Source organism: Mixophyes fleayi, chromosome 4 (assembly GCF_038048845.1).
Source record: "Mixophyes fleayi isolate aMixFle1 chromosome 4, aMixFle1.hap1, whole genome shotgun sequence".
In the NCBI taxonomy this organism is placed as follows: Eukaryota; Metazoa; Chordata; class Amphibia; order Anura; family Limnodynastidae; genus Mixophyes; species Mixophyes fleayi.
Window position 1 is genome coordinate 139444730 of NC_134405.1, and position 12636 is coordinate 139457365.

General features: G+C 43.7%; 1 protein-coding gene across 8 annotated transcripts in view; it reads left to right on the plus strand.

Moving 5' to 3' along the window:
- Window positions 1-12636, plus strand: part of SBF1 (SET binding factor 1) — a 146168-nt gene that overhangs the window by 117127 nt on the left and 16405 nt on the right. For 5 of the 8 annotated variants that reach the window (XM_075208486.1, XM_075208487.1, XM_075208488.1 and 2 more), the window contains 8 exons: window positions 8251-8328; window positions 8931-8987; window positions 9315-9496; window positions 10025-10201; window positions 10406-10507; window positions 11246-11431; window positions 11833-11959; window positions 12424-12554. In XM_075208486.1, coding sequence (XP_075064587.1) covers window positions 8251-8328; window positions 8931-8987; window positions 9315-9496; window positions 10025-10201; window positions 10406-10507; window positions 11246-11431; window positions 11833-11959; window positions 12424-12554 — 1040 coding nt within the window. The remainder of the gene's footprint in view (window positions 1-8250; window positions 8329-8930; window positions 8988-9314; window positions 9497-10024; window positions 10202-10405; window positions 10508-11245; window positions 11432-11832; window positions 11960-12423; window positions 12555-12636) is intronic. The other 3 variants (XM_075208490.1, XM_075208494.1, XM_075208493.1) reach the window with 2 other exon arrangements.

The following is a 12636-nucleotide window of genomic DNA, read 5'->3' on the forward strand; positions in this document are numbered from 1 at the left end:
ACCCCTCTGTTTTGCAGGGGGCGCCAGTGGGGGGACATCTGTCTTTGTTTCAGGAACAGTGGGCAGCGTCCTCCCAAGATTCTTGGATTCGGGGTATTATATCAGAGGGGTACAGGATAGACCTGTTGGGCCCCGCTCCACATCGTTTCTTCCAAACTCCGCTACCCCGAGATCCACCAAGAAGGCAGGCTATACAGGACTGGGTCGCCTCTCTTCTTTTTCAAAAAGTTATCTGCAGGGTTCCAGATTACCAGAAAGGGCAGGGGTTTTATTCAAACCTGTTTCTGGTCAAGAAGCCGCACGGCTCCTTTCGCCCCATCCTAAATTTAAAGGGCCTCAATGTGCACTTAAAGGTGGACAAATTTTGTATGGAATCCCTGAGGCCGGTGATAAACGGCTTAGAGAAGGATCAGTATATGGCATCCATAGACATAAAGGACGCATACCTCCATATTCCCATATGGATTCACCATCAGTCTCTTCTAAGATTCTCGGTGGGATCCTTCCACCATCAGTTTCGGGCCCTTCCCTTCGGCCTCTCAACAGCGCCGAAGGTTTTCACGAAGGTCATGTCAGTTATGGCAGCATGTCTTCACCTTCAGGGAGTTCAGGTCGTGCCTTATTTGGACGATCTGCTCATCAAATCCTCCTCAGTAGATTGCTTACGTCATCACTTGTCCCTCACCTTGGTGGTCCTCGAGGGCCACGGATGGCTGATCAATTTAAGGAAATCCCAGATGGTTCCGTGTCAACGCATGGTTTTCCTAGGCCTCATCATGGACACCAGCCAGCAAAAGGTTTTCCTGCCTGTCGAGAAGGTGGCTTCAATTCAGAGCATAACAACTCAGGTCTTGTCTTCCCCCAGCCCCTCAATGCACTTGTGCATGCGGCTGCTGGGAAAGATGGTGGCCTCCTTCGAGACCATCCACTTTGGTCTAGCCCATTCTCGTTGTTTCCAGTGGGATCTGTTGACAAAATGGTCAGGATCCCACCTTCGCTTAGATCTCCAGAGGATCTCTCTAACCCCGAGGACGAGACAATCACTCCAGTGGTGGCTGATTCGGGATCACATGACGGTGGGCAGGTCCTTCGCTCCATGGTCATGGATCATAGCCACGACAGACGCCAGCCTGAAAGGTTGGGGGCGGTGATCCTACATCTCCGGCCCCAGGGCTTTTGGTCGGTTCAGGAGTCGACCCTTCAATAAACGTGCTGGAATTGAAGGCTATTCTTTTAGCCCTTCGGGGGGCCCAGTCCCTCCTCCAGGACCACCCCGTCAGTCAAACAATGCCATGGCTGTGGCATATGTCAACAGACAGGGAGGAACCAGGAGTGTAGCTGCAATGAAGATTGCAACTCAAATCTTGATTTGGGCAGAACTATATGTTCCAGCAATATCGGCAGTATTCATTCCAGGAATTAGAAATTGGAAGGCCGACTACTTAAGTCGAAATCAGATGATGCCAGGAGAGTGGTCACTCCATCCAGAAGTGTTCCAGTCTCTGGCTCAGAGGTGGGTTCTTCCGGATATAGATCTCATGGCCTCCAGACACAACAGAAAGGTTCACACATTCGCGCAAGGGCAAGGGACCCCTTAGCGGTGGCAGTGGACGTAATGACGATGTCATGGGACTTCAGGTTGGGATACCTGTTCCCTCTGATTCCCATGCTTCCTCGTGTGCTCAGACGAGTTAAACAAGGAGGTCTGCCAGTAATTCTGATAGCTCCCTTATGGCCGCGCCGAGTCTGGTACGCGGACATACTCTCTATGGCAGAAGGACCGGGGTTTCGTCTTTCATCTCGAGTCGACATCCTGCAGGGTCCCTTCCGTTACCAGAATTACCTCAGATCAGTTAACGGCATGGCTGTTGAAGCCAGCCTCTGGAGGGCTAGAGGTTGTTTCCTCCAGTGTGGTGAACACTATGATGCGAGCCAGAAAGCCAGTTTCCGCTCGCATCTATCACCATATTTGGAAAACCTATATCAGATGGTGTGAAAATAGGACATGTCACACGTCCTCTTTTGTCTCCCTCGTTTATTGGCTTTTCAGGGCTTCGTTTAGGTTCCCTAAAAGTTCAGGTATCGGCACTTTCAGTCTTTTTTCACCTGAAATTAGCGGATTTGCCAGATATTAGGACTTTCCTCCAGGGAGTCTTGCATATTCAGCCTCCCTATGTTCCGTCTACAGCACCGTGGGATCTCAATCTGGTGCTGGATATGCTTAAAGGGCCTCCCTTTGAACCTTTACTTGTGGCAGATTTGAAATGGTTGACCTGGAAGGTCCTCTTTCTTTTGGCTATTGCATCTGCACGTAGGCTTTCAGAATTAGGAGCTCTGTCTTGTCGGGAACCATATCTGGTTTTCCACGAGGACAGAGCGGTGTTAAGAGCCCTCCCTTCTTTCGTTCCTAAAGTAGTTTCGGTTTTCCATCTGCACCAAGAAATTGTAGTTCCGGTCTTCTCATCTACTTCCCATTCGGATCAACAGTCTATGTAAAAGTTAGATGTGGTTAGGGCTCTCCGCATTTATGTCAAAAGAACATCTCAGATTAGACGTACTGATTCTCTGTTTGTTCTTTATGATGCTAATAAGAGAGGCTGGCCAGCCTCAAAACAGTCCATTGCAAGATGGATTACGGCTACTATTAGGCAAGCTTACATAAGGCTAACCGTCCAGTGCCAGAGAGACCTGGTCCTCTGTCTACACCTTTACAAAATTTTACCAGTTTAATGTATTTGCATCCGCGAATGCAAGTTTCGCTCGTAATGCTTTGCGAGCAGGATTTTCAGAGTAGTCCCACCCTTAGGGGGCTGCTTTAGAACGTCCCCATGGTAAGCAGTGTCCCCCAGACTGGATGAAAGAGAAAAGAGGATTTATGTACTTACGTTAAATCCGTTTCTCTGATTCCGTCTGGGGGACACTGCGATCCCTCCCTTCTGCTTTTCTTCTGTGTGCTCTTGTTTGACTGCCCTTTTTTCTCCTTGGGCTTTTTAATTAACTGACAGGAAGAGGAAGAGGCAGGGGGATTGTAGAGGACAGTGGTCTGTCGGCAGCACTAAAAGTTAACTAGTTAGGTGCCATCTCCCCAAGCTCCCTCCACAACCCATGGTAAGCAGTGTCCCCCAGACAGAATCAAAGAAACGGATTTAACGTAAGTACATAAATCCTCTTTTAGAAGGTGTATGTGCTATAGGCAGCACACACACAGCTTATGTAGGTTTTTCAGCTTGATATACCGGAGCGCAGCAACCATGGACAAGAGGAGGCTTCTGCAGGGATGTTTCTGGTAACAGCACAAAGTAAGGAGACTGCGGTTACCCTGGGCCTTCTGGCAGTGAGCGCCGCGTCTGTGTGCCGGGCACCATTTTGGAATATACCAATTCCCTGCTACATTTTAGCTCAGACCAAAAACGGAGCAGCTGCTTTTGGAAAACCTATAGCTATTGATAAGAGACCAGCGGGGTTATGCTAATAAAAGCCTGCATTTGGCCTGTGTGCCTGAGAGGGGAGGGAGTGATTGAAAAGGAACTCCCTGTTGGGTGCAACAAGATGGTATGTTCCAACCCATGAAATACAAGGGCGGCTCCCATCTACAGTCAGGGAACTGGAGAAAAGGCTGTAATTCAGAGACAGGCTCCTCCCCTCTCCAATCGTTTGAACTGGTTCTTGGCCAACAGCAAGGCTAAGAACCTTTTTTATATAATTTTCTTCACACTGTACTCAGTATTATAGTGACTATATGTATGCTGTTGTTTTTAGCAAACATTGTGCCACATAAATCACAATTTCTGTACCTAGGTTTGCTATAGGAGTATAGGCTGCAACCTAGGTGTGCGTGAGGGTATATACATATTTATATGGTTGGGTGGTAATGTGGTGCATGTCATAGACAAAACAGTATTCTCTAAGAAAGTTCTTTTTCTTTTCTTTAAAAAAAAAAAGTTTATTTTCTATTTGAGCTGTTACCTTCTGCTTCAGGAGGCTTATAATAGGGGAAAAGTATTACCTTGTTATATAACAATGTGAGATAATGGTAAGACACCCCGGACTAAATATTACACCTGCTCCAAATGTAAAGTAAAGCTTCCTAGTGGACAGTTGGACCCAGGGGCAGTTTGTACGGACTGTGATGCTGGGGCCCAGGAACAAGCCCAGGGTTCTGCTCTACAGCAGTTGGAGGAACTGGTGTGGGTGGTCACACTGGTGCAGTCGGTGTCGGCACTGGCTCAGATGCTTGCCCGTCCGGCGGAGATCCCAGCATTTGCTGAGGTGCTCCTGCCCCTTTAGCCCTGTTTGCTGCACCATTGGCACCAGCAGCAGGGCAGGATGTGAAACCTGAGCCTTTGTGGTCAGGCATCCACCTCCTCTTTCAGAGGCCCCTCTCAGGGAGATCTTGCATGGTCCACGAGCTTGATTAAAGGCCTGGACCGGTTAAATCGGTTTCTGGACACTCCCAGAACCAAAGCACAACGCTGCAAGTGCCATAGGTCTACTCATCCTCTCCTCCCACTTTCTGATTCAGAAGAGTCTTTGGTGGAGAAGTTGAGCTTCCTGAGGATTCGGATTTCCCCCTGGTGGGTGATATGGCTGAACCCTCAGGGAGTCGGGGCATTGATAATCTGGTACTGGTAGTTCGCCAGACATTGGATCTAGAGGAACTTTGATCGGACCTGGGTCTCTTTAAGTGCAGGAAATGTCATGTTGTCTGTTTTACGGCATCAGTGGAACTTACAGAGATAGCTGAGTCAACTTGGAAGCAGCCAGATCGTAAGTTTGTTGTTCCACGCAGATTTCCAATCCTTTATCCCCTGCAGGCATTAGAAATGGCCCGCTAGATACAGGTTCCAAAGGTGGATATGCCAGTGGGCAGGTTGGCCCACCATAATACTCTCCTAGTGCTGGGTGCTGTGGGTACTCCTTGATGCCACTGACTGCAGGGTGGAGGGTTTTTTCAAATCCATTTTCCTTGCGGCAGACTCCGAACTAACCATTGGTTGATTACGTCCACAATCAAGCAGACCTACGTCTGTTCCGATTGGCCTGTGCCTAGTTCGTATTGCCGCCCATTTCACCCGCTCTGTGGGTGCTTATTGGGCTGCACATAATGGGTTCTCAACGGATCAGCTCTGCTGGGCGGCCCCCTAATCCTCTGTCCTATCTTCACTAGGTTTTATCAATATAATGTGTTTGCATCCCCGGACACCATTTTCAGCCGCACAGTTACGGACCGGACTGTCAGAGTGGTCCTTCCCTTAGGGGGCTGCTTTGGTACGACCCCATGGTAAGCAGGGTCCCCCAGGTGGAGGTAAGAGAATAGAGGATTTTATACTCTCGTTAAATCCATTTCTCTGAGTCCATCTTGGGGACGCTAGGTTCCCTCCCTTCTGCTCTTCTGTGGCTGTTATTTTGGTGTTGTGGTTCCCTTCCTTTGGGGTTTTGTTTTACACACTTAAGTTCACACAGGGTTGTAGAGGGGGTATAGCCTGTCAGCAGGAAAGTTAACTATTTGAGCGCCTACTCAAAGTTCCCTCATACAACCCCATGGTAAGCAGTGTCCCCCAGATGGACTCGGAGAAATGGATTTAACGTGAGTATATAATCCTCTTTTTGATACCCAGAACCCGGGCGTGTTCCTGTTGCCTGACAACTTTCAGGCCTTGCATTAAATGGTAAGGATTTCTGTCATACAGACTTCAGTTCACTTCTGCAAGAAGGTTCTGGGCCTGATGGTTTTGACTTTCGAGGCTATCCAGTTTACTCTTATTTCCTGCGAGGGAGATTCCATTGGAAGTGGAACAGATCTCGTCTGTGTCTTTCCAATCGTGATGCGTCTCTCCCCAAAGGTTATCCAGTGTATCCTTTGGTGGCTGCAGAGAGAAAATCTCTGCAGCGGTCACCTGTTCTCAATCTGGAACTGGAGTGTGAGAAACAAACAGAATATTTCAGTGGGCCAAACAAAATGTCCAGGCTCTCATGCCAGTCTTCATCTCAGGGGTGGAGACTTGGAAGGCAGACTTACTTTTATGTTCAGTCTTTTTTCTTAATCCATCGGGAGATACTGGGCACCAACCATTTAAGCTCTGGGTTGTCTTTTTGTGCGACATGTTGTGTCTTGTCTTTGTTCAGGAGGTTGTTTTTTTTTCCTTATTTTCTGTTCGCTCTCTATCTCTCTCTCTTATTTCTGTGAGGCTTGGTTAAACATAAACTGAGGTCCTTACAAGAGATGTGGAAGAGCTACAGACATCGGTTAGAGATTTAAAGTGGCCGCACACATGGATCTTACACTATTCTCCAATGGACTAAAAGAAAAGGCTTTAATGTAAGTATAGTTTTTATCCGCAGTCAGCCTCTGTCCTAGGGCTTGCATGGAGTACAGTCGTTGTCAAGCCCGTAGTGGAGCGGTGGTCAGGTGGGGGCAGTATAAGACATGCAGCAGCTTACAGTGCTAGGCATCGTGGGTGCACCCTAGACGGCAATGGCACCTGCTCCTTGGCGAGCTTAAAAACCCTGACAGAAGCCCACCAAAAAAGACAAGCCATACGGGAGCAGCTCCTGGGAACAGGTTGGGAAGTACCTTTTGTGTGTGGGTTAACGAGGGTTTGCCTTGTAGTTAGTGGCAGATCTTTGTGTCATCTGTCTTAACAGGTTCACTTACTTCCTAATTGTGTACTTTGTGTCTTCCAGTTTTTTTTCTGCCTTCCCAATTATGCCTGATAGGGTAGTCTTTTGTGGTTAACTCTTTATCTGATTCCTTGGTGGGTGGTGGGGGAATGTTGTTTTTTTTGTTGTTGTTTTTACACCTGTTTAAATGTCATGCTAGGCTACCCAGTGAAGGTTGACTAGAACATGAGCAGATTACTATTAGATCGTAAAATATGGTGTGCGGAATATCTGTCCTTTACGTGGTGAAGGCACATTTTATGTGATTGTCAAACACTTTGCGGGCGGTGTGACAGTGTTTTGGCTGTCGGTATTCGGTTCATACATTTACAGGAATTTTTAGCTTTTTTTTTTTTTAATTTTATATCTTGTCTCGTAAGAATGTCAGTTTTACTTGAAGGATGTTTGTGAGGATACCCACCCGAAAGGACAGCTTTGGTCTTCATCTACCTCAATTGTTTAAATGAGATATCATGATTTCTGTACTTACAGTAAATAACTTTTCTCCGAATCCATTGGAGACACTGAGCACCCATACTTTTTGGAATCAAATATTTTTATTTAGGTTTCCACACAATAAAAGTACAAAAGAAGTTTAGCGCACAGTTCCAGTTCTTTCAAATATTCATGTCTGCAAGAAGGTGCATATAAGGAATTAAACATATAAGCTAAGCACTGTTCAAGTGAATGTCTAGTGCAACGTTTAGCCCAAATAGATAGGGCCTCCCCTTCCACACACCAAGCACTGTGACCCCTGAGCTTGACACACAGTGATCCAGCAGGAAGCACCCACCCTTTTACTCTCTCTAGTTCTTCTGTTAGCTGTTTGGTTAGTTCAATAATTGAGATGCCTACAGGACAGGAGTATAGAGAAGGAAGGAGCAAAAGCAATGAGGGTATATGTCATTATTTATTTAAAGTGTCAGTGTCCTAATTGGAGCCTCTATACCCCATGATCTGCGTGTGTCCAGTGGATTCAGGGAAAAGGGTGTAACCGAAAAATAAAAGTCCACTTATATTTTTTTGCTTTTGGATGTAGTTAGTCTTAAAACAGATATTGGAACAGAGAACATGTAGCTAAGCATATATTAAACTTTACAGCTTTGTATTTTATTTTAAATTATGTTTTTTACATATCTGAATTAAGTTGGCTATCTTATGTCCAGATATTAATATTCATGAATATTAATAAGTGACAACTTCCTATATGGCAGAAGCATGCTCACATCAGAGCATGGCCGTATTTCAGGTGTTATGTCTTAAGGCTTCTGATTTCCTCACATTCGTTTCAAAGGTTCTTCATCTAATTTCAGTAATGCCAAAGGCGTTGTTGTATGATGTATCAAAGAAAGGCATAGTTATATATGTAATTCCACATTGCATTTATGCCTTTACTCAGGTTGTACCATTGATGTTAAATTTCTCAAATCTGCATGGCAGGGCCATTTTAATCTTGCTTGGTTAAAGTTTAGGATTTCCCAAGTGGTTTCAGGTATTTGAATAGATGGCGTTTTATATACAAGATATATAAGTGTTGAAGATCCCTGATGAAAGATATTCAAGGTGTATAAGCTAGTATTTCTGCTGCAGATTCTCCAGACAAACGTCAACCCAAGCTGGGTTCATTGATGAAGCAGGTGATGGGAGGGAAGGAGGACATTCGAGGAGGTATGCTCACTACTTATCTGAGTGTATAGTCATGGATGTACATAAGTTTTGGGACTAACCCATGACAACAACTGTGTTTTGTGAGTTGTGTAATATGTTGATTAGAGTTGTTATGCTGTAGACTGAATGCAGTTGGCATTAGCAGTGTATGATTGTTCATCTAACAGATTTAAGACCTCCTTCTCAGATCTATTTGTTCCAATACTGCTGCAGTTTTATAATTGCATTCTTCACCCATATGACTCCAATTTTGATTCCTCATGCATTTCCTAAGAATCTGTTTTTTTCTTCCGATAATGAGTTTGTGTATATTTCACCTCCCCTCATAATTTTCTTTAGGTCACTCATTCCTTTTATGTTTCATATGATGATGCATATCATCTCAAACACAACCACCCTCCCTTTCACTAAACCAAAAGCAGTAAGCTCAGACAGTATTTTCTACTTCAAATTGAAGATTGGAGCTTAGTGTTGTGTGCTAATAATTGTTGTATTCCACTGTATCCACCCCACCCCCAATGTTGTCCCATCAAACACTTTGGGCCACAGAAAATATGGTACTTTTCTCCTTGACCCAGTTGCCCCCTCTCTTCTTGAACCAGGTCATTCAGTTCGGGGTACTAAGCACCCCGCAGTGAGACGAGGCTATGCTGAGCAAGGTCAGTACACATGTCCTGCTGTATGCACCGAATTGTTAGCCAGGCAAACTCTAATAAAGTTGCCTCTTTCCTTGCCCGTCCCTGTAGCATTGCTGCCTAATAACAATAACCATAATTCATCCCTTAAGGTTTCAGATTAATAAAGCTTAAGCTGCCTACTTACATTTAACTTCTGCATATTTTCCCCTCCTTACCCTTTCCTTTTGTTCATGTTGAGTTTACTGTACTTACAGGAGGGCTCTACTAATATGAATGATTTTGCAGAGCAAGTAGTGTACTGGACATTTCAATATTTGTCTACTTAATCAGCTTGTTATGCTCATGTAGGTAAATGGGGAAGCATGCGTGGCAGCGGGAGACTTAGTTCCTATGGTATGAACTCAGATGTAGGAACTAGACTGGCTGCGAGAGAGCTTCTGTCCCCTCATCAAAATGGAGGACCCTTGGAGAGTGTATTAACCCCCCGCAGAGCTGCACTGTACATCATAGGTGACAAGTCACAGCTTAAAGTGAGTCTTATAAAGCATTCCTGTGGATTGACCTGAATTTGTTTTTGTGTTTGTTGTGCCTTGTGAACTTCATTTAGAGTCAGAAGCAAAACCAGCTAAAGGGTGCAAATTTACACCTGGACAAAGTACACAGCGATGCCAGGAATACCTGCTTTTACATGCAACTCACAATTACTGGATAGCTTCCTTTTATACTGCAATTTAGTTATAAAGCGTCCACTTCCCAACTCTTAATCTGTTTCCATGTTTTAAATCCCCTCCCTTGCAGCGCAACATGGTTTTGCGAAAATCCAAAAATGATTCCAAAGTTTAAATTAAGCCCTGTATGTTGGATTTCCACGTGTGTGTATATAGTCCCTAGACAATCTTTCATAAGAAATATATATGTATATGACTCGCTTAGCAAACCTGCATTTTTTTATTTTTTTTTACAAATATATGGAGTAGATGTGTATCTGGAGCATTCAGTACATTTATAAATGTGTTACCCGTGCTGTTGCTCTATCACTTTATTTTTCCTTCGCCCAGGGAGTGAAGCAGGACCCACTACAGCAGTGGGAGCTGGTCCCTATTGAGCTCTTTGATGTCAGGCAAGTTAAGGCTAGTTTCAAGAAACTGATGAAGGCCTGTGTGCCAAGTGCACCCTCCTCAGACCCCAGCCTGTCATACCTGCGCACACTGGAAGACTCGGAGTGGTTTTTACAGGTCTGTCTGATGCACACACTTCACAACTAATTGTTTTTTTGGAGGGTTTTTCCTGTGCTTACATTTTCTTTCTATATTTGTTGCACTGAGATAAATCCATTTAGCAACATGTGTCCTACTTTTTTTTTTTTTTTTTTTTTTTTTTTTTACCAACTTGACGCATCAATCTTTCAAAGTCTCATTAATTTTTCTCGTTTTTCCCAGCTACACAAGCTCCTTCAAGTGTCTGTGCTGGTTGTAGAATTACTAGACAGTGGTTCTTCGGTCCTGGTTGGTCTAGAGGATGGATGGGATCTCACTACACAGGTACTGACTTTCATCATGTTATGAACAAAGACTGTTCATGTAAGACACTACTAACACTAGAGAGTAGAAGATTAAAGGGAAATTTGATCAGTGTAGAAATATATTAATGGCCCACATCTAAAGTTCTCTGGCAACATTTTCAGTTAATGGTCCCCATAGAGATGTAATCATCGGCTTTAATTAGGGTTTTTTACTGTAAGAGCAGATAAGCATTTGAAATGTACCCCAACAAGAATTAGTGTTAGCAGACACTGTAGACCTATTTTAAAACGGGATGGGACATTTTCCTACAAAACAGAATATACAGGGCTGCTGGTATTGATAACGCAATACAGTATTTTGGTCCAGGCTATTGTCTGTCAATATGGAACCAAGTCCATGTTTTCCCATCTTAATGTTTAATAAACTATGCTTTTTTTGGTTGAGGGATTTCCTTCTTCTGTGCCAACTAGGGTTTTTTGAGGAAGAAAGCTTGAACCCCATGGCCATGTGTCTCTTTCCCTAAACAATTATGTTCACATCTTTTCCTATTTGCATCCATATAATGCTAATTATTTTGGTCAACTATTTGGCTCTGGGGGGGTTTTCTCCATTTCCTAATTGTATTGTGTGCAAAATAATAATTCAAGCTTCATTGTTCTTTTGATGTCTGTAAAAAATTCCTCCAATCGCCACATCCTTCAGGTGGTTCGTCTCTGAAGTTTTAGTTGAGGTATAATGTAACCTGCCTCTCCTTAGGTGGTGTGTCTGGTCCAGCTGCTATCTGACCCATATTATCGAACTATTGAGGGATTTCGACTACTCATTGAAAAAGAATGGCTTTCATTTGGCCACAGATTTAGTCATCGAGGTGCGCACACAGCTGCTAGCCAAAGTAATGGCTTTACCCCTGTTTTCCTGCAGTTTCTGGACTGTGTGCATCAGGTCAGTGTTTCTATGCAACTGGCTTTTTAAGAACTAAAGTTGTATATTTTTCTGATTTGTGTGGCATATTGCCCTCTACTGTTCCATGTGTATATGTTATTTTTATTTTATTACCTATAACACCTTCAGTGCTAAGGACAAGTGGGACTCGCCATATTGATAAAAAATACTAAGGACTTCCACTTGTCTTTAGCACTGCTGGTGTTGAAATGTAAACACTTGGGACTCGGGGGAAGAGGCAGACTTTGATGTAATTGCGCCGTTCTATCAGTCACCCGTCTGTCCCATCCACTGCACTATAATAATTTTTGAAAAGCTTGGGTTCAATCTGGTATTTGGTCTAAGTATAGAAAAATGTTAGTAAAAATTGTGAATCTTTACTTTTTGCATTAACTTTACAGATCCATCTGCAGTTCCCCTCTGAGTTTGAATTCAGTCAGTATTACCTGAAGTTTCTGGCATATCACTATGTGTCAAACCGGTTCCGCACTTTCTTGTTGGACTCAGACTGTGAGAGGATTGAGAAAGGTAATTTAGTGCTGAGAACGTTATTTTCAAATAAATGTAATGACCTTAATATCTAAAAGTGTTCTTATAGAATTCTGTGTATCTAATTTGTGTAAAACTTTATCCCAAAAGTAGAACGTATACTTTGACTAATGCTATGGCTATGTAAGGGTTTGTATTCTGAATATTAGATTAAAGGGATTTTCTTTTGTTTACTTATACTCTATTTGTATTAATTGACCTAGGAGATCTTATGATCACATTGTCCAAGCAGCTAATTTTTTAAAGAGGAGATCTTTCTCTTTGAAGTAGTGGGCTTTTGGCACCAAAATGTACAAATGGTAGCTCTCTATGCTCTCTTACTAGGGCTTCAATGGTGGTTCATATGTCCTGGTAGTCCTAGAGCAAATGGTTCCCTTTTAAAATTGCCCCGTGTAGCTGTATTTTATGTTAGTATGAATATAGGTACCATTTCTTTATCTCAGGGGTTCTCTATGAAGAGAAGGGTGATCGGCGTAGTCCTCAAGTCTGCCGTTCGGTGTGGGAGTATATTGAGCGACTACACAAGAAGAATCCTGTATTTTACAACTACATGTTCTGCCCTGAGGATGGAGAGGTAAGCACAATTTGTGTTACTTGAAAATACAGTAAACATATGCATTATATTAGGAGGGGATCTGTTCGTATAACGTGCAAGG